Genomic DNA, 21939 nt, shown 5'->3' with positions numbered 1-21939 from the left:
GGATTGGGCCTAAACCGGCAGTCGGACATCCCCCGAAGGGTCCTGGATTGGAGAGGGTGCAGGCTGTGCTGAGGGGACCCCCCCGCCCCCCGTGCATGAATTTCATGCACCAGGCCCCTAGTCCTATATAATCCTATATAATAAAAGCCTAATATGCTAAGGGTCTGGTGTACAGGTTGGCTGTTCAACCAATCAAAGTGTAATATGCTAATGATTTGCTAAGGCCACTCCACTGCTTCTATGATGTACACTGACCACCAGGGGGCAGACAGTTGACTGGTTGACCACTCCCTATGATGTGCACTGACCACCAGGGGGCAGACGCTCCGACCGGTAGGTTAGCTTGCTGCTGGGGTCCGGCCAATCGGGACTGAGTGAGACAAGCCAGACACACCCTGGAGCGCTCCCACGGTCCCTCGCTGGCTGGCCAACCTCCTGTGTCACTCCCAGCCCCGATCATGCACCAGTGGAGTCCCTCGGCCTTGCCTGCGCCCTCTTGCAATCCAGGACCTCTTGGGGGATGTTGGAGAGCCAGTTTTGGCCTAATCCCACAGGCCAGGCCAAGCGACCCCACTGGTGCACAAATTTGTAAACCGGGCCTCTAGTTTGTATTATAAAGTAACTATCTAAAATGTAAAAGTGCCAAACAACTCATTTGTTACTGGACTTTAGCTTGAATTGCCTTGCTTATATAAGAAGTATCTAAATGTAATACATACTAAGTTTTTATTATTTATTTTTTTAAAAAATATATTTTTTATTGATTTTAACGAGGACGGGAGATGGAGAGAGAGATAGAAACATCAATGATGACAGAGAATTATTGATTGGCTGCCTCCTGCACACCACCCACTGGTGATTGAGCCCACAACCCGGGCACATGCCCTTACCGGGAATCGAACCGTGACCTCTTGGTTCATAGGTTGATGCTCAGCCACTCGGCCATACTGGCCAGACCATACTAAATTTTAAACAAGTTTTTGAAGGGTGAATATATTTAAAACCTTAGTAAACCTTTCTGTGTATTTATGAATTTTCTTTTAATTTTTTAATAGCAGTTGTCCAAAATATTTTAAGTTGGAGTTAGAACATTTCATAGTGCTCACCGAGTAATTCTTCTTCTGCCTAGCGCTGGTGTTTTAACTGTCCTATATTTCCCCACAATATCTCTATGTGATGGTTCTATTCACAATCACAAAATTCCCAAATCTCTCTGTAGTCCAGGCTTCCTTGCCTTTGGAATAGACATGATATCAAACTATTAAAATATATTTTAAAACTTTTGAAAACATGAAGTTCTCACCAAATCAATGACTTATCTGTCTTAGATGAATGAGCTAGTTTGTCACCTCCTTCCTGTGAATAACTAATATTTATTGCCTGGGCTATTGAAGTAGCTTTTAGTGTGTGTGTGTCTGTGTGTGTGTGTGTGTGTGTGTGTGTGTGTGTGTGTGTGTGTGTATGTGTGTGTGAATGTCACAAGGAATAGAGAATTAACTTTTTGCTATAAAGTAATCCAATAATACAGATAGGCAAAAAGTTCTTCATCTTTACCTACTCCCACTTCTCTCTTATTTTAATGATCATCCTGTGGTCTTTGAGACCCTTTTATTTTTTTAAATGCTGAAATGCCTTTCTAATTTGTCTCCTGCTTTTTCCCATGACTCCTCTTCAATCTCTTCAAATAATGCTTGCCAATTATCTTAGAATTATTTTCTTGCTTTGTTTTGGACTGATTAAGGTTCTCTTTCCTTCATTTTATTTTTCTCCTCCATTAATTAGAAGTTATATACTAAATTCTTTGTACTTGCACTGGTTAACAGAAGACTAAAGTTAATATCTGTAGGCCTCACAAATATTATAAGAAGCTTAGAATGCTCTAACTTCTATTATCATCATTCTCTTTTACTGATTTATAATATTGTTGTCCAGGATTTTACATCTACACTTTTCTTTAAATCACAAATTAGACATTGTATTTATTGCTTTATAAGTCAGTGCTCTTCATCTAGGCTCATTCTGATACCTTCTTCCTTTAAAATTCCTTTAGTGAAGGTAATTTTGTTAGCCTGAAAAATCTTTATTTCATCTTCATTCTATAGAGTTTTTCTTGATATAGAATCTGGCAGAACGTTATTTTCTTTTAGTATTTTGAAGGTATTTTGCTGTTGAAAAGTTGGTAATCACTCTAATTGTCTTTGTGGGTAATCTGTCTTTTCTCACCGATGGCTTTGATGTCTTATCTTTGGTGCTATACTCATTGTTTCACTGTGATGGTATGAATGTGGTTTTCTGTTACTTTATTTTAGAATTCTTGGTTTTTAAAAAATCTGGCGGCCCTAGGTAGTTTGGCTCAGTGATAGAGCATTGGACTGCAGACTGGAAGGTCCTGGGTTCGATTCTGGTCAAGGGCACATGCTCGGGTTGTGGCCTCTATCCCCAGTGGGGGGTGTGCAGGAGGCAGCCTATCAATAATACTCTCTCATCATTGATGTTTCTGCCTCTCTCTCCCTCTCCCTTCCTCTCTGAAATTACTAAAAATTAAAAAAAAAAACCTGGCGGATTGGTGTTTTTCATCAGTTCTGGAGAATTCTCAACCGTATCTATTCTAATAATGCTTCTTCCCAGTTCTCTTAGATGACAGATGTTTATTGAATCTTCTCACTGTAAACTCCAAGTCTCATAACCTTTCCTAGCTTCCATCTTTAACTCTTTGTGCTTCATTTTGGTATATATCAGCATTCTGCATTCAGAATATATCTTCCAGTTCCCTTTTGCACATGTGTTTCATATGTTGTTACCCTTTTTAGTTCTTGTATTTTTCATATTAGAAATTAAATTTTTATTATAAAATTGCCTGGCCATATTTTTATCATCAGTTTCGATAACCTATGGATCCCCTTTTATGCTCTCAATTTCCTATTTTGTTTCTTTAAATATGGTGGAACATAGTTATTTTATATTCTGTATTTGGTAATTTAAATATTTATTTCTATGCCATTACCATATAATCTTATCAGAGATTATAATTTTGATAATTGGTAAAGTGACTAACGCCACTACATCTTATTCCTTTTAAAAATTGCTAGCTATTTTTAATTCTTTGCACTTCCATGTGAATCTTAGAATCAGCATATCCAAGTCCATAAAAAACTAGTAGAATTTTTATTTGAATTATAGTGAATTTATCAAATACTGTGTGAGAAATTGAAATCTTTATAATAGCCTTCTTTTTCATTAAACAAACATACAAATTCTGGTTAAGTTTTCTTTGTATTTTATTAAAGTTTTATAATTTCCCTTCTAAAGATCTCATGCATCTTCTATTTGATTTATTCCTAAAGTGCTTGTATTTTTTTGTTGCTATTATAAATGATATCTTTATTTTTTTCCATTTTTTTAATGTATATAATTTTATTGATTTCAGAGAGAAGGGGAGAAGGAGAGAGAGATAGAAACATCCATGATGAGAATCATGATCAGCTTCCTCCTGCACGCCCCTTTTGGGATCGAGCCCACAACCCAGGCATGTGCCCTTGACTGGAATCAAATCCAGGACCTTTCAGTAAACAGGCTGATGCTCTATCCACTGAGCCAAACTGGCCAGGGCTCCATTTTTCTTTGTATTGCTCATGTATAAGAGTGTAATTACTAATTACTTTCTAATGCAAATCTGATGAATATAAACCTTTGCTTAAAATCTTCCTATGGTTTCCTCACCTTCTGCATACAAAGTTCAAACAGTAATGATCTGGCATGATTAGAACCATTTCTGACTTTCTACCGTGCCTTATCTTCTGTAACTTCATATTTTGAGACTTGTGCTTTAGTTATATGGAACCTGTTATAATTCTGTGGACAAACTCTGATTTTTGAAATAAGATGTTTATTGAGACATAATTTACGTATCTCAGAATTCAAATTTTTAAGTACAATTTAGTGATTTTTAGTAAATTTAGTATATTGGACTACCATTGCTATCTAAATCTAGAACATTTTTATCAACTCAAAAAGGAAGCCCTGTACTCATTAGCAGTCACTTCTCATTCCTCCCTTTCTGCCCCAATCATTTGTAGTCAGTAATCTAGTTCCTTTTCTTTATAGATATGTCTATTCTGGGCATTTCATATAAATGTAATCAGATGATATGTGGCCTCTGTGTTTTGTTTCTTTCACTTAGCATGTTTTCAAGTTTCATACATGTTTTAGCATGTATCTGTATGCCATTCATTTCTATGGTTGAATAATATTAAATTATATGGGTAGTGTCACATTTTGTTTATCCATTTACCAGTTGATGAACATATGGGTTGTTTCCACTTTTTGGCTATTATGAATAATGCTATTATGAACATTTGTGTACAAGTTTTTGTATGAATATTTTCAGTTTTTCTGGGTTTATTTTTAGGAATAGTATTCCTGGACCATATGGTAACTCCATGTTTAAGTTTTTGAGACCTGCCAAAGTTTTCCACAATGGCTGTACCATTTTATATTCTCACTGGCAATGTATGAGGGTTTCCAATTTTTCCACATCCCTGCCAACACATTGACTTTTTTTATTATAGCCATCTTCGTGGGTATGAAGAGGTTTTGATTCGGATTTCCATAGACTAATGTTGTTGAGCATCTTTTCATGTGCTTATTGGTCATTTGTATATCTCTTTGGAGAAATTTCTATTAAAATCTTTTGCCTTTTAGCCTGGCCAGCGTGGCTCAGTGGTTGAGTGTCGACCTATGAACTAGGAGGTCACGGTTCGATTCCCATTTGGGGCATATGCCCAGGTTCTGGGCTCGATCCCCAGTGTGGGGCATGCAGGAGGCAGCTGATTGACGATTCTCTCTCATCACTGATGTTTCTCTCTCTCTCCTTCTCCTTTCCTCTCATCAATAATAAATATATTGAAAAAATCTTTTGCCCTTTAAAAAATTGGATTAGTTTTCTGATTATGGTTCAATGGTAAGAGTTTTTTATAGAGTCTGGATACTAAATCTTTATCAGATATAGGATTTGTAAAAATCCTTTCCCAATCTTTGGGTTATTTCTTCACTTTTTAAATAGTGTTCTTTGAAGCACAAAAGTTTTAAATTTTTTAAAAAAATATATTTTATTGATTTTTTACAGAGAGGAAGGGAGAGAGAGAGTTAGAAACATCGATGAGAGAGAAACATCGATCAGCTGCCTCCTGCACATCTCCTACTGGGGATGTGCCCGCAACCCAGGTACATGCCCTTGACCGGAATCAAACCTGGGACCTTTCAGTCCGCAGGCCAAAGCTCTATCCACTGAGCCAAACCGGTTTCGGCCAAAAGTTTTAAATTTTGATGAATTACAATTTATTTTTTCTTTGTTTTTGGTATCATGTCTAAAAAAACTAATTCAAGGTCACAAAGATTTCCATCTTTGTTTTCCTCTAAGAGTTTTATAATTTTAACTAGAGGCCCGGTGAACGAAAATTTGTGCACTTGGGGTGGGGGTCCCTCAGCCTGGCCTGCACCCTCTGGCAAACCAGGAGCCCTCGGGGGATGTCTGACTGGTTCATTGATTTTAGGGAGAAGAAGGGAGAGGGAGAGAGCGACAGAAACATCAATGATGAGAGAGAATCATTGATGGGTTGCCTCCTGCAAGCCCCCTACTGGGGATTGATCCCACAACCTGGGCATGTGCCCTGACTGGGAATCAAACCCGGGACCTCGTGGTTCATAGATTGATGCTCAACCACTGAGTCACACAGCTGGGTGGGGGCTTTGCTTTTAAGTGTATATATGTTTATAATTATTATATGTTCATGATAGATTGTCCCTTTCATCATTATAAAATATCCTTTCTAGTCTTAAAATCTAATGTATCTGATATTAGTATAGCCTTTTCAGCTCTTTCTTTGGTTACTCTTTGTATGGTGTATATTTTACCATTCTTTCACTGTTTACCTATTTGTGTCTTTGAATTCTAAAGTTTCAAAACTAATTTCTGGCTCTTTATTGATATTTCTACTTGATGAGATATGATTTTTATATATTTCTTTCATTTTTTAAAAGTATTGCTTTATTTAGTTCTTTTGAATGTATTTGTCATGGATGATTTAAAGTTCTTGCCTGGTATGACCAACACCTGGGTTTCTGTAGAGACAGTTCTCTTGACTGTTTTTCCCTCTCTCTATAGTCCATAATTTCCTATTTCTTTTCATGGCTTATAATTTTTTGTTGAGAATTGGACAGTTTAAGTAATATAATGTGGCAACTCTGGAAATTACATTTCTCTATTCTCCAGGATTTGTTTAGTGACTCTCTTGGTCTGATTATGTAAAGTCTCAATTAAAAAATAATAATTATTTGCCACCAAAGTCTCTCTTCAGTTGGGTTAGTGGTCAGCTAATGATAGGTCAGATATTTTCTTGAACACCTAGAACCAATAAGTCTTTTAGCTTTTGCTGAGTGGCTTTCCATGTAATTGGCATGAGTTTCATGCTCTGATGCAGTTTACAACTCGTAGCCTTTACTTTTTTCTTGTGCAGAGCCTCAGTATCAGCCAGATGTGAGGGACTAGAGCTTTCTCAAATCTTTCCTGGTCACACATAATGCCCTGTACTTGTGTGTGGCCTTCTGGATTCCCAGGAATGTGTCAGTTTTTCAGAGTTCTCTATAGACTTTTTATTCCCAATTTTTCTATGTAAAGTCTTTTGTTCATTCTCTTATTATTTCCATTTGTTATCACTGCCTAAGACACTGCAGTGTTATACAATTGCTGCTGATTGTTTTCAGCAAACGGTCTGAGATAGTGCTTTTCACACTGTGAGTTCTGAGTCAGGTTAAATAAAAAGTCTGAGAATAGAGTTTTTCTTTTTTTATTTGTTTACTTACATATTTTTTATTGTTTAAAGTATTGCTTATGTCTTCTTTTCCCCCCATCGACCCTTCCCTAGCCACTCTCACCCCCCAGGACAAGCCCCCACTGCCCCAGTGTCCGTGGTCCGTGTCCACTGGTTATGCTAATATGCATGCATACAAGTCCTTTGGTTGCTCCCTTTGGTGTTTCTCTGTCTCTGGATCTATTTTTATTCACCAGTTTATGTTGTTCATTATAGTCCACAAATGAGTGAGATCATGTGATAGAGAATAAGAGTTTTTCTAGGGAGCTTCCTGACAGGTCTAATCAGGACGTTTTGGGCTCTTTGGTGAGTCCAAGTCTTTTGTTTCCTCCACTATTTGCTAGGCTAGTAGTTTGCATTTACTGTGGTTATGAGCTGTATTTTTTTAAGGGTACTATGGAACTGGGAGAGAATGATGGGAATAGGACAAGTTAAAATGTCACAGGATCGCTCTTTTTATTGAGACTTAGTCATTTTTCTTTTTTAAAAATATTTTATTGATTTTTTACAGAGAAGAAGGGAGAGGGATAGAGAGTTAGAAACATCGATGAGAGAGAAACCTTGATCAGCTGCCTCCTGCACACCCCCTACTGGGGATGTGCCCGCAACCAAGATACATGCCCTTGACTGGAATTGAACCTGGGACCCTTCAGTCCGCAGGCCGACGCTCTATCCACTGAGCCAGACTGGTTAGGGCTAGTCATTTTTCTTTAATAAAAGTTCTTCCAATTGTTGCAAGCCTTTGGGTAATTTCCAGAGTTGTGAAAAAATTGATCTTAGCAATTTTTGCCAGCTTTCTCATTCCTTTTATGGAGGAACAGATTTTTGGAGGTCATCAATTTTCTATTTTGGAAGTGTCCCTCTATCCCCTGATTTTTTCTTTTTGGATCCTTGCCCAAGGACATGTTTCCACTAATTTGAGACAGAGAGGAAGGAAGGGAGGGAGAGAGATAAGAGTGGGGGGCGGGGGGAGAGAAAGAAACATCAGTATGAGAAAGAAACATCAATCATTTTCTCCTGTAGATATCCCAACTGGGGATTGAACCTACAACTTAGGTATGTGCCCTGACTGAGAATCGAACCCAAAACCTTTTGGTGTAGAGGACGGACACTCCAACCATGTGAGCCACCCAGCCCGGCTCCACCTGATATTTTTACACCTGTTTTTTTCCCCATGCCTCACTTTACCTTTTTGGAAACTACAATACATTTCCCCAAGATTCAGCTCATATATATGTATATGTATTTTGTTGTTGTTGTTTTTAATCTTCACCCCAGGATATTTTTCCATTGATTTTTAGAGAGTGGAAAGGAGGTGGAGAGACAGAGAGAGGAACATTGATGTGAGAGGGACACATCAAAAAACTCAATTTTTATCCATAGATAAGGACATTTTTTGTAACACATTTTAGAAGTTACTTAAGAAATTTCAGGACCATTTTATAAAATACGCAGATTAATTTATTGACTTGTGTACAGCTTTTACACAAAAAACTTAGTCTCCCCCAAAACTTTTAAACTCATCAGAAACTTTTTTATCTTCATTTAGTTGACTTGATTAGGGACAGCTTATAACTGTTTTTGAAATTCTATCTAGTCTCCAGAAGTGGGAAATTTTTCAGAATGTAGTTATTGAAAAGAATTTAAAGAATTTATGACAGTCTCTGAAGTCTGTTTCAAACAAAAGTGTTAGAAAACTGTATTAAATTATGGCAATGATGTAAAAAATCAATGTCAGTATCTTTGGTGGTAGTATTTATTTTTTAGTTTCTGTGCATATAATATCTACATATACAAATATGTAATTTGTTTGGTATAAAGTGGATCCTAAAGTGGTAACTGTTTTGTCTTACTGTTACCAAATACATAAAACACAGGAGAATGCTAATAATTGATTTTTGTTGGGAAGCTCTTACCTTGGAAACATTTATGTAGAGTCGTGTGTTGCTTAATAATGGGGATACATTCTGAGAAATGTGTCGTTAGGGAATTTTGTACTTTGGTGAACATTATACTTACACAAATCTAGATTGTACAGCCTACTACACCTCTAGGCTATTTGGTGTAGCTTATTGTTCCTAAACTATAAATCTGCACCTCATGTTACTGTACCAAACAACAGGAGATTAAATAAAGCACAAGAGAAAATGATGCTATCAAGAGGTGCTGTAACTGTGAAACAATGAGGCTGCTGTGGATGTACGTAACACAGCATTCTATTTTACAGCAAACTTTTTCCCCTGTAAGTAGAAAAAGTATACTTTAAAGTAATGACAAAAAAGTGTAGTAAATACATAAACCATAGTCATTTATTACCATTATCATCAAGTATTATGTACTGTACATAATTGTATGTACTATACTTTTATACGACTGTCAGCACAATAGTTTGTTTACACAGTATCATCCCAGACACATGAGTGATGCGTTGCACAATGACATTATGATGGCTACGATGTAACTAGGCAATAGGAATTTTTCAGCTCCATTATAATCACAATAAGGATCATCATTGAACATGCCATCCATTGTTATGCAGCGTATGTCTCTACATAGTTCTCAGTTAATGAGAAATACATGATATTTGCATTCTTATGGAAATAATCTTAAAAATGATGGCCACTTTCCAGGGTCTGATCTAACAGCTAATGTACTTGATGCCTTTTTAGGACTGTTGACTGCAAACAAAAGAACCCATATCAAATTAGTTCACCATAAAACAAATTTTATTGGCTGAAAACCAGAAACTTCGTGTCCTGAATAGATATTTATAGTTATATTAGCCTTTTTGTAAGCATTTTTAATGCCTACACAAGATGCTATCCTATGTGACATTATTTACCATTTTTAATCATTTGCATGTTGCTGGAAATATAGGTTTCCACATTTTCAGCTATAATTTATAATGGAATTCTATAAATAAAATCGAGACAAAGAATATGAATATTTTTTGCCCTAGCTGGTTTGGCTCAGTGGATAGAGTGTTGGCCTGAGGACTGAAGGGTCCTGGGTTCATTTCTGGCCAAGGGCACATGTCTGGCTTGTGGACTCGATCCCCAGTAGGCAGTATGTAGGAGGCAGCCGATCGATGATTCTCTTTCATCATTGATGTTTCTATATCTCCCTCTCCTTTCCTCTCTGAAATCAATAAAAATATATTTATAAAAAGAATATGGATATTTTAAGGTTCTTAATATATGATGTACAATTTTCATGTATGATTATGGTAGTAATATTTACTAATTTCCATATTCACCAAGAGTGGATGAAAAAATAATTGATTCCAGAATATTTTTGCTAACAAATATAATGATGCTTTAAATTATTAAATGATGAATTTGGGTAGAGGGATTTTATTTTAGGCAGTAAGGAACACAACTATTCATTGTGGCTATGATAGATGATAAAGGAAGGTATAAATGAGGATAACTCTTAGATATATGTCTCTTGTTTTGATCTTTTCTCTGGACCTTATACTTGCAAATCCGCCAGTTCCATATCTCCAATTGGATGTCCAGTAGGCATCTCTAACTTAACATGTGCCCAACTGTGCTCTTGATATTTTATTCAAACCTTTCCTGTTGTCTGTCAAGAACTGTTAAGAATTTGAGCCCCAGCTAGTTTGGCTCAGTGGATAGAGTGTCTGCCTGAGGACTGAAGGGTCCTGGGTTCGATTCTGGTCAAGGGCATGTACCTTGGTTGCAGGCTTGATCCCCGGCTCTGGTTGGGCCCGTGTGGGAAGCAACCAATCAATATGTTTCTCTCACATCGATGTTTCTCTCTCTCTGTCTCTCCCTGTCCCTTAAAAAAAAAAAAAGAATTTGAGATTTTACCCTACTTATAAGCTGTCAAGGTAGCTTCCCATAGTTTCATGGATGCTGGCAGAAGAGATGAGACATGAAGGATTTTATTTCTCACAGCAATAGCTGCAGCCAGAGGATCAGCATTGGCTCCATTTCCCAGAGCCTCTGTTTCCACAGGGCTATGTGAAAGGGCCAGGTGACACCTGCACATGGAGTGGATTGTCTTACAAGACAGGAACCCTGAGCTTAGGGTACTGGAACCTTTTATAATGGGCAGCAGGCCAGCCCCAGGGAAGAAGGGGGTGGAGGGTCAACCTCTAGTTAGTTTTGTTCCTAGCATCTAGCACCTTTTACAGTGTTTGGTACCTGTGAGCAGTTTATATATACAGGGTATCCCAAAATGTGTATACACACTTTAACAGCTGATAGCTCAATTGATGTTACTTTCTTTTCAGCCAGACTAAGCTTTGAACAAAGGAAATTCATCCTAAAATGCTACTGAAAGTTTGAAAACACAATTGAAGTACAAACACTGCCTTTATAATTATTTAAAGTGTGTATACATATTTGGGGGGGGGGACCCCCCCAAATATGTATACACACTTTAACAGCTGATAACTCACTTAATTTTTACTCCTTTTCAGGTTTAACTGATTTGAAATAATGGGTGAAGCCAGACAAAGCTTTGAACAAAGAAAATTTATCCACTAGACTTTTTTATGGGGATACACAAAAGATAAAGTTTACGGTACAAAACTGGCAATATTTGATGAATTGAGGTTGCACAATACTAAACGAAACGATTTCTTGATGCTTACAATTCCATTGCTTTGCCTTATCAGTAGTGCCTAGACCAGAATGGTCATCAGTTTGAAAACAGGAATTGACAAAAAGAATATTCATTTCTGTAGATTTGTATAAATTTTGAAAATGAACTTTATGCTAATAAACACTGACTTTATAATCATTCAAAGTGTGTATACATTTTTTTTGGACACCTATATTGTTGAATGGATAGATGAATGATTTACATGGTAAAGAAGTGAAATTCTGTTTTCAGAATTTGTAGCATATATTAGAAGTACTATATAGTCAAATCAAGGGAAAATGATGAATTAGTGATTAATTGCTTTTTAGTCATAGAGGATCAATATAATGATTGCAGCTTATCAATTAGAACTACTTCCAGTACAACCAGTTTATTAATGTTAAGTCATTCACTCAGCAAGTACTTGAGTACCAGGCAATGTGGTAGGCATTGATGATACTTTGATAAATGAGGTGTACACAGTCTCTGTCTTATGGAACTTACAACCCAGTTGTGAAGAGAGGTACTGAATAAGTATAACACATATAAATGTTGTGGTGGATAAGTTTTTAGAAGTTTTTGTTGTAGGGGTTGCAAACTCAGATGTCTGCACAGGCCAGGCAGGTAATGTAAAAGAAAGAGTGAGAGCATTGAAACAGCCAAGAGTAGAGGAAGCTGTGATGAACTGCAGAGAACATGAACTGTGTAAATGGTACAGCAACTGACTGCTCAGTTTTATTGATATCATATAGGAGTGAGGACCCATTCCTTATTTCCAAGTTTTTTCAAGAGAAACTGAAAAGTCTAGATTGTCATCCAAGGTATCACAATTTTCTAAGGTACTGTGTAGTCCAAATCAAACATAGTTTTGACTTACAGTCCTCTTTTATATAAGGAATATAGCCTTTTAACTAAGGTTCTATCAAGAAAAAAACTGTGGAGTTGTGAGGGCATGAGGGCATTCTATATAGATTACCCTATTTTCATTTTATTCCTCCTAAATTTTAATGTTATTCCCAAATCCTCCCATTTGTAATTTACACACACACACACACACACACACACACACACACACACACACACACTAGAGGCCTGGTACATGAAAATTCATGCACTGGAAGGGGGTGTCTTTTAGCCTGGCCTGCCCCCTCTCACAGTCTGGGAGCCCTTAGGGGTGGGAGGCGACAGGCGATCAGGGGAAGGCGACGCCCCATCACATCTCTGCTGCTGCCACTGCCGGCAGCACAAGCCTCGGCTGGCCCTGGTTACCTGAACCTCAGGTGGCCCTGGGCGGCTCGGCAGCCACCATTCGAGGCTTGCCTGCGCCTTGAGCTGACCCTGGGCGGCTGAGCAGCCGACATCTGAGGCTTGCCTGCGCCTCCGGCTGGCCCTGGGTGCTGGGGGGCTGAGGGGACTGGGCGCTGCCATCTTTGAGGGTGTGACAGTCAATTAGCATATTCCCTCTTTATTAGATAGGATATATACAGATTTCTTATGGCATAGCTAACAAGACGAGGTGTGGATATAAAAATCATTAGAACATGAAATTCATAAGGGGAAAAAAAGACCTCTGACTCCATTTTACCAGCTTTGTGTTATTGGACTAGCTGCTTACCTTCTTTCTCAGTGCTTAGTTTATTCCTCATCTATACAATGAGAGTAACAGTTAAATTACCTCACGATGGTATGAGAATTAAATAATGTACTAGGAAATGCTTTGTATGTTGTCAGGGCTCTATGAATGTTGTGTTCTTGCCTTTTCTTTTCAACTCCTCTTCCTCCTATTCCCCAGCCATTCAATTGTACCTGACTCATTCTTTTATTGCATTGTACTAGATAGCACCTACTGATACAATAACTTGGGCAATTTTAAAGTTACTAATTCTCTTTAGGGATATTTTCAGTTTTAAAAGAAACTCCTAGAGTCATTGCCTTAACCTAATGTTATGAAAGTTTGATGTACCGCAGGCCAGAGGTTATTGGGTAGGCAGATCTTTGGCTAAAATCCCACAACCAAATAAATGCCTGTTCCACTTATCTTGAAGACAGCTTTCAAATAACATTGTTTTCTTTGGCAGTGGTTGAAACCAGAAGTTGCTGACAGCTTGGTATTTTCTCTCTCGTTGATTTGCATGATGTCTGAAGATAAACACAATACAGAAAGACCACATATAATTTTATCTTTTCCTTCCATCTCTCTTCTTTCATTCCTAGGGAAACGAACTTGATAGGAGTAAACACTGCTAAAACCCAGTCTTTCATAAACATGTGCTTGTGTGTGTTGGGATGTTGGAGCTGTAGGTATCTAGGATACCATAAACATTTCAGTGGCAAGAGACTTATGGTGCCTTTGGGGAAGTTGTGTCTGAATAACAAGAAGCAGTGTCTTTCTTGTAAAATAATAATTCTCAGTGGTGGTGGTAAGGTTGGTAGATGGCAAGGGAGAAAAGAATTACCTGGGGAAAAAAATCCTGTGTTTCTTGTTTTTTTTTTTCAATTTTATTATGAAATATTGAAAGAGCACTATAGTGAATAACCATATACCCATGATGTAGATATAACTACTAATCTTTCCTCTATACATTTTTGAAAAAACACATGGATAATTCTGAATAAGGTTGATGTATGTACTAGAATAATTATTGTTCATTTACTTAGGTGGCACAGAAAGGTATTATGGTTAGTTAGGACAATATACCCATATTAAGAATGTACGTGTGTTTAACCGTTAAGCATTATTTATTTATTTTTATTTTTTAATTACAGTTTACATTCAATATTAATTTGTGTTAGTTTCAGGTGTACAGTGTAGTGGTTAGACAATCATATACTTTACAAGGTTTTGCCCTGATATTTCTAGTACCCACCTGGCACCATACACAGTTACAGCAATATTATTGACTGTGTTCCTTATATTGTACTTTACAATCCTGTGACTATTTTATAACTACCAGTTTGTACTTTTTAATCTTTAATCCCTTCACTTCTTTTACCCAGTATCCTTTACGTATTAATGAGTAAAATGACGTGAAACCTACAGCTGACTTTCAAATTGTTCACCAATAAAAAACAGTTTACTTTCAAGATTGGATTTAATCAAGGATTATGTATGGCATTTTATTGTAATGTCTTTTACAATCTAGAATAACCCTGCCCCCTCATTTTTTTTACTTCACATGTGGAACACTGTACAAGACAATTAGCCAAAGAGTATCTTGGACTTTGTAGGTTTGTTTCTTTGTGTTTATTTTTCTTCTAGCCCCTGTTTTCTTAACTGGAAGTTATGCCTTAAGACTTATTAGGTTAAAGATTTTTGGCAGAGGCACTGCATAGGTAATGCTGTTTACTTCATATTCTATCACATCAGGAAGCACATAATGTCTATATCAGCGGTTCTCAACCTGTGGGTCGCGACCCCTTTGGCAGTCGAACGACCCTTTCATAGGGGTCGCCTAAGACCATCCTGCATATCAGATATTTACATTACGATTCATAATAGTAGCAACATTACGGTTATGAGGTAGCAACGAAAATAATTGTATGGTTGGGTCAAAACATGAGGAACTGTATTTAAAGGGCCAAGAAGGTTGAGAACCACTGGTCTATATTAATGCCAGTGTCACTACAGATTAGGCTTAGTTTAGGAATTGACCTCCAGGCATACTGGCTGTGAGGACCAGCTGTGTCTACAATGGAAGAGCTGCTGTGCAGGACACACCCTTATGGAGCAGGACTTGCTTCAGTGGGGCTTTAGTGCTTCTGTGAGTCTGCCCCTTGAGTGTGTCACTTATGGATGTGAAGAGTTGTAATCTGGTATGGTCTCACACTGATCACTGGGTACACTGGCTCTTGGATCTCCAAGGAGGTGCAAAGTCAGCCACTGCCTGGGGCCACCCCTCAGGAGCTACAGAGAGATCTGCAGATTCTTCCTCTTTGTATGGGGTTTGGAAGTACCCAGATGAGGCCCAGCTGTGAAGCAAGGCAGGCTGCTGTGGTGCTGGCCTTTTCCTTCTTTTGATAGCTTTGAAGCTCCCTGACCCAGCTGCAGTTTGACAGGTTTTAGGCTGAGAAAAGACCGGCCATTCATATGCAAAAGCTGCTGGGCTCAGTTTGGGTGAGGTTGTAAATTGGATGGGGTGCGGTCTCAGGGAATCTCCAGGGTGGAGCAAACAGCCATGGCTGCCAGTCAGCCCTGCACCAGGGAGGTCCCAGCCCAGGAACTATGACAGTTGCGAGCACCTCTGTCTGGAAGAAAGCCACCTCTGCGTTCCTGCCCCGATGCCAGACAGTTCAGTTTCTGCCCGTATGTTTCTGGGTCCCCCCGAGTCTCGCCCAGCACTGGAGTTCAGAGCAAGCGGGAGCTTGTATCTCCCTCCCGATTAAAAAAGCAGCACAACCGGGTGCCATCCTGTTCTGTGCCTCCGCACCTGAACCCTCCCACCAGTCTCAATGTGCTTTCTTCTTTACCTCTTTAGTTGTAGTACTTCCACTTAGACAGCTTTCCCGCAGTTCTGGATAATAGCTGTTCTGTATTTTAGTTGTATTTTTTAAAAATATATTTTATTGATTTTTCTTTTTTTTACAGAGAGGAGGGGAGAGGGATAGAGTGTTAGAAACATCGATGAGAGAGAAACATTGATCAGCTGCCTCCTGCACACTCCTTACTGGGGATGTGCCCGAAACCAAGGTACATGCCCTTGACCGTAATCGCACCTGGGACCCTTGAGTCCGCAGGCTGACGCTCTATCCACTGAGCCAAACCGGTTAGGGCTTTAGTTGTATTTTTGATATGGTTGTGGGAGGCAGGAAGTACATGTGTTTACCTATGAGAGTTTTAAAGAAGTGCTCTGCAAGCTGTAAGGATGTCTAATTATATGAACAAATAAATATTTATTAACTACTCATTAATGCAGTATTGCATGTCTCCAATATATCTGTTGCTTACTTCCAGGCCCTTTTTGATCATTGCAAATACTAGTACATTCTGAATTGTGGTTCGATTTAAAGTTTTTAAATTATTGGTAAGGCATATTCTCCTTTTCCTATTGATGCCTCGTCTTAAATAACATCAGTGTTTGGTCATCACAGAAGAGGCAGAGGCTGATGGGTAGGCAATCACTAGTATATGCCAACTATAATATTAATTTATATGTGACAATTTCCACATACCACATAAAAGGTATTCACATGCAAAATGAAATTATGGTATTTTAATCTTCAAAACAAATGCATATTCATTTTCATGTTGTCCTCTTAAGTGCTACTTCATGATTGTCATAAGAAGTCAGTGTTTCAATCTAATTTATTAATTGCTTACTGTTCTTACTTTTGTCTTGGGTACAGTTTATTTCCCTATGAGATTAAGTTCCTCAATATTACATGATTTTGCAAGTAATTTCTGATTCTTTTTAACTAATTGGTACTTGTTCTTCTAGGTGGATTCTCCACAGTTTTCCTGGTGCGGACTCATGGTGGAAACCGCCATGCATTGAAGCGAATGTATGTCAATAACTTGCCTGACCTCAACATTTGTAAAAGGGAAATTAAAATTATGGTAAGTGAAAGAGTAATTCCATTTAAAAAATTGGTATATTCTTTTGGTTTTGTACTATAACTTTAACCAGCTTTTAGGCAAACTGCTTGTTGGTTTATGCACATCTAGAAAACCTTCGAACCTCATTAAATTAACTTGGAAAATTATATGGGAGTTTGAAGTATATTCTTTGTAGCCACACTTAGGGCTAAATACAGCCAACTCTTTCCTGTCCTCTTTCTTTTCTTCTTTACTGTTGTTCAGTGGGCATGTTATTCTGCTTTCTTTTTTAAAATTAACTATTGATAATTTTGAGGATAGAAAAATTTAGAGAATTATATAATAAACACCAATTTACTCACTACCCAGGTTACTAATTAGAACCTTACATACAGTTGAAGTTTTTTGTGTATTCCACTCCAAACATATCTCTGTACTGTTCCCATCTGGAAAGTAACCACTGTCCTGAGTTTGGTGTTTTCCATTCATATATTAATTGTATGTGTTTGTATTCACAGACAGTGATTAGTTTTACTTTTTATTTTTAAAATCTTGCCATAAATTGTTCAGTTTTTTTGGTGTACTCTGCAATATCTAAGATATCCTATAGCAAGAGAACAATTCTTTTTAAATGTTAGGAAAAGTAAAAAGTATTACTTTTTAAAAAACATTTTCTTTTTTAAAAATCCTCACCTGAGGATACGTTTATTAATTTTAGAGAAAGAGAAAGGGAGAAAGGGAGAAGGAGAGGGTGAGGGAGGGAGGGAGAAATATCAATTTGTTGCTTCCTAACCTGGGATCTAATGGGCAACCTAGTAATGTGCCCTGACCCAGAATTGAACCTGCAACTTTTTGGTGTACAGGACAATGCTCTAACTAATTGAGCCACTTGGCTGGGGCTAAAAAGTATTTTAATAGGCCATTAAATAAAAATTCAGTAAGCAGTAAAAAAAATTACAAAATAGCAATTTCCCTGTTTTCTAACATTCTCAGTGTTCTGGATGGCTGCTGCTTACTGTTCTTGTATGCTCCCACCTCCTTCCCTTTTCCCTTATCATCTACTGTTTATCAAGTGCTAATATATAAAATAAAAGAGAAACATGCAAATTGATGTCACTCCGCTACACCCACCAGCCAATCAGGATGAGTATGCAAATTAACCCAACAAAGATGGTGGTTAATTTGCATATGCAGGCACGGAGCGAAGACTGAAGGCTCTGGCCCTAGCGAAGTCTGAAGACTGAAGACTACTGAAGTCTGAAGAGGCTTGGCTTCTCCGCTGTGGCTGGAGCAAAGGCTTGGGTCCCAGGTGCCAGAGGAAAACCCGTGCCGGCAGCCAGGGGAAGGAAGGCCTATTGCATGAATCTCTTCATGCAACGGGCCTCTAGTATATATATATTTATAATTTTTTAATTGAGGTACAATTCACAAAATATAAAATTGACCATTTTAAGATGAATAATTCAATGAATGACATTTAGTACATTCACAATGTTTGTGCAGCCACTACCTTGATCTAGTTCTAAAACCTTTTTATCACTCCAAAAGGAAACCCTCTTGTCCATTAAGCAGTTGCATTCCATTACTTGATTTAGCTGCTGACAACTACCTGTCTACATTATGTCTCTGTGGATTTATCTATTCTGATTATTTCATATGAATTCCACTTATATGAAATAATCAGAAGAGATAAATGTGACCTTTTGTATCTGGCTTCTTTCACTTAATGAGGTTTACGCACATTGTAGCATGTATTTTATTTCATTCTTTTTTATGGCTGAATAATATTCCGTTTTATATACATACATCACAATTTGTTTATCTGTTCATCTGTTGTTGGACATTAAAAAAAATCAGTGAATATTTGGGCTGTTTCTGCCTTTTGGCTATGTGTATAGTGCTGCTATGAATATGTGTATAATGTGTATTTGTTTAAGTACCTGTTTTCAGTTCTTTATATATATATATCTGGGAATGGAGTTGCTGAGTCATATGGTAATTCTGTGTTTAACTTTTTAAGGAACCACTAAACTGTTTTCCTCAGTAGCTGAACCACATTATAGTCTTCCAGCAATGGATGACTGTTCCAGTATTTTTAAAAATTAATTTTTAAGTACAATTGACATTCTATATTATATTAGTTTCAGGTGTACAGCCTGATGGTTAGACATTTATATATGAATGTTCAGTTTTTCTGCATTCTTGTTTTTCCATACTTGTTATTTATGTCAGTCCTACTTATCCAGCTACTAAGAGGGAGATTTCTTATTTTTTGTCAACATGTTTATCAGCACACCTATTTTGATCCCTTTAGTTTGAAGATAGGCACATTTATACAGTCTGACTTATCTCAGTTCTGCTTTTGTTGTTCCTATTTCTTACTTTGAGACTTGCTTTTTTTAAAGGTAAGGCTATAAGCCAAAAGAATAAAATGATTTACCCCAAGATAATGGGAGAATCTTAGCCCAAGTTCTCTAACTAACTGGAGCTTAGATAAGTACCTAGATATGGTACTTTTAGTAGAATGTGTATAATTTAGAGACAAAAATATAGTCATCATCAACATTAGCGACACTCAAGTCTTAGGCTTTTGAACAAGATATTTTAGGGATATTAGCTCTGTAGCGCAGTGGTCTTCCAACTGTTTTTGATGATCCATCTTTATTACATATACTTATTTATGAATTAGTGACATGTTCAGCTGCCATTAGCCAATTGTCAGATTTCATTGCACAATTAAAACTAGGTTTATTATTAGTGATAGTGGATGTAAATTCAGTTAAAATAATATTCTTGATAATTGTTTTTTAATTTCCAGATAGATATGATTGGATCATGATTACTATAAACCTCAGTATATGCTGATGATTAACTTATACTAGGAGCTGAAAGTGTCAGATTTGCCATTTTCTTATTATATCCTTGTACTTGTATTATAAGTACCATCATTATGGTTTCTTTACAGAAGTATTTTAGGCCACTTTGTTTACTTTACACATTAATTGCAATGTTGCATGCAAAACATGCAAATAAGAATATAATTGTTAATTCATAAATATAGGGATGGGCAAAAGTAGATTTACAGTTATTTGTAAGGAAAATACAAAATAAACTCTGTTTTTTGTACTCACAACTGTAAACCTACCTTGTGCATCTCTGTATTAGAACTTATTATTTTTCTAGATAAAAATAAATATAAGTAAAAATTCTGATATTTTATTCTTGAATCTCTAAGGACTATCTTGTACACTCACTTTTGGAGACTATTACTTTAGAGTGAACCATCTTTCTTCTTGATTGAATTTTAAGATAAGTATTCACTAAATATTTGCCTGTCAGTAAATGACAGTCACATGTAAATACTTTCCATCAGAACTATAGAAACTTTTTTGAAATATGTCAGATTCCATACTTATGCCTGTCTTACTTTATGAAATTCTCTAAGTACATTAATTAAGACTTCAAACCATTGGCAATGATAAAGCTTTAAAATGTATATTTTCCAATTCTTGAAATTTTATTTCTTTTTTACAGAAAGAGCTATCTGGTCACAAAAATATTGTGGGTTATTTGGATTGTGCCATTAATTCAATTAGCGATAATGTATGGGAAGTACTTATCTTAATGGAATATTGTCGAGGTAAGTGTTTTTCTGCATTTGTTTTAAATTAAAAAAAGGCCTTAAAATAGGTTAATAGGTGTCTTGGTCTCTCCCAGGACAGCTGTCACTTTATTCTAGACACTTACTGCAATCTCAGCTTTAATCATCTGTCTAAGGAATGCTGTTAAAAATATTTAAAACCTAAGTTATAGTTGCTGCAGTGATGATATGAGCAGATAAATGGACAAAGGAAATGCTATTGGGTTTAAAATAGGAAATCTAAGCAGGTAAAGAGCAGTTACACTTCATGCTTTCTATACAATTCTTTTATAATCTAGCCAAGAAGAGCATAATGTATCAATATTACATTATGTTATAAGATTTCTTTCAGCACTCTACCATGTTATCTTTCAACATATTAAATGTAATACATTCAGAGGATTATTTTGATCTATAATTTTTATAAACTTGTATTATTTGGCATTTTGGGGTTCTTTTGTAAGATATTAGAAGGTAGAAAACCATATTTTTTGGACCTAATGTGATATTTAAAAATAATAATTACTTGTATAGTATGCCTTAAGAATAATAAGATAACTTTAAAAAAATCCTTGAAATTTTTTTTTACTTTATGCATGAAAGGGCAATTAATCTATTTGCTGCAAACTTAGAAAAAAAAAATCAGACTGTATCTGGCAATTTGGGCTCTAGGGAGTCCTGGTTTATATTTAGACTAGAGGCCCGGTGCACGAAATTCATGCACTGGGCAGAGCGGGGAGAGTCCCTCAGCCCGGCCTGTACCCTCTCGCAGTCCAGGATCCCTCGCTCCTGACCGCCCACTTGCTCGCTGCTCCTTACCACTTGGCTCACTGCTCCTTAGCGCTGCTGCGGAGGCGGGAAAGGCTTCTGCCACCGCTGCTATGCTCACCAGTCCTGAGCCCAGCTTTTGGCTCAGCAGCGCTCTCCCTGTGGGAGTGCACTGACCACCAGGGGGCAGCTCCTGCATTGAGCATTTGCCCCGTGGTGGTCAGTGCGCATCATAGTGACCACCATAATGGTCGCTTAGGCTTTCATTATATAGTCTTAAGACAGTTATGATTATTAATTATGATACCAGAAACTCTTGTCATTTCCTTAAGGTTGTAGGAGAAGGATGATGTAGTGGTGATGTAGAAAATATGGTCTCATTCAGTCTCCTGAGGAGGGAGGACAGAGGGAAATAAAAGGAATTAATATTATAATATCTATTGTGATGTATTTTTAACTTATTTTCATTTATAATATAAGAAGTTAAATGTTTTCCTGATTGTTTTCTCTTATTCATA

General features: G+C 37.2%; 1 protein-coding gene across 1 annotated transcript in view; it reads left to right on the top strand.

Moving 5' to 3' along the window:
* The first annotated feature begins 1987 nt into the window (after positions 1-1987).
* BMP2K (BMP2 inducible kinase) overlaps positions 1988-21939 on the top strand; it is a 96934-nt gene continuing 76982 nt past the window's right edge. Inside the window, exons 1-3 of the mRNA XM_014544721.1 lie at positions 1988-1993; positions 16916-17034; positions 20548-20653. Coding sequence (XP_014400207.1) covers positions 16978-17034; positions 20548-20653 — 163 coding nt within the window. The 5' untranslated portion in view covers positions 1988-1993; positions 16916-16977. The remainder of the gene's footprint in view (positions 1994-16915; positions 17035-20547; positions 20654-21939) is intronic.

The sequence above is a fragment of the Myotis brandtii genome, unplaced genomic scaffold (assembly GCF_000412655.1).
Source record: "Myotis brandtii unplaced genomic scaffold, ASM41265v1 scaffold111, whole genome shotgun sequence".
Classification (NCBI taxonomy): Eukaryota; Metazoa; Chordata; class Mammalia; order Chiroptera; family Vespertilionidae; genus Myotis; species Myotis brandtii.
This window is presented reverse-complemented; position numbering and strand designations above follow the sequence as displayed.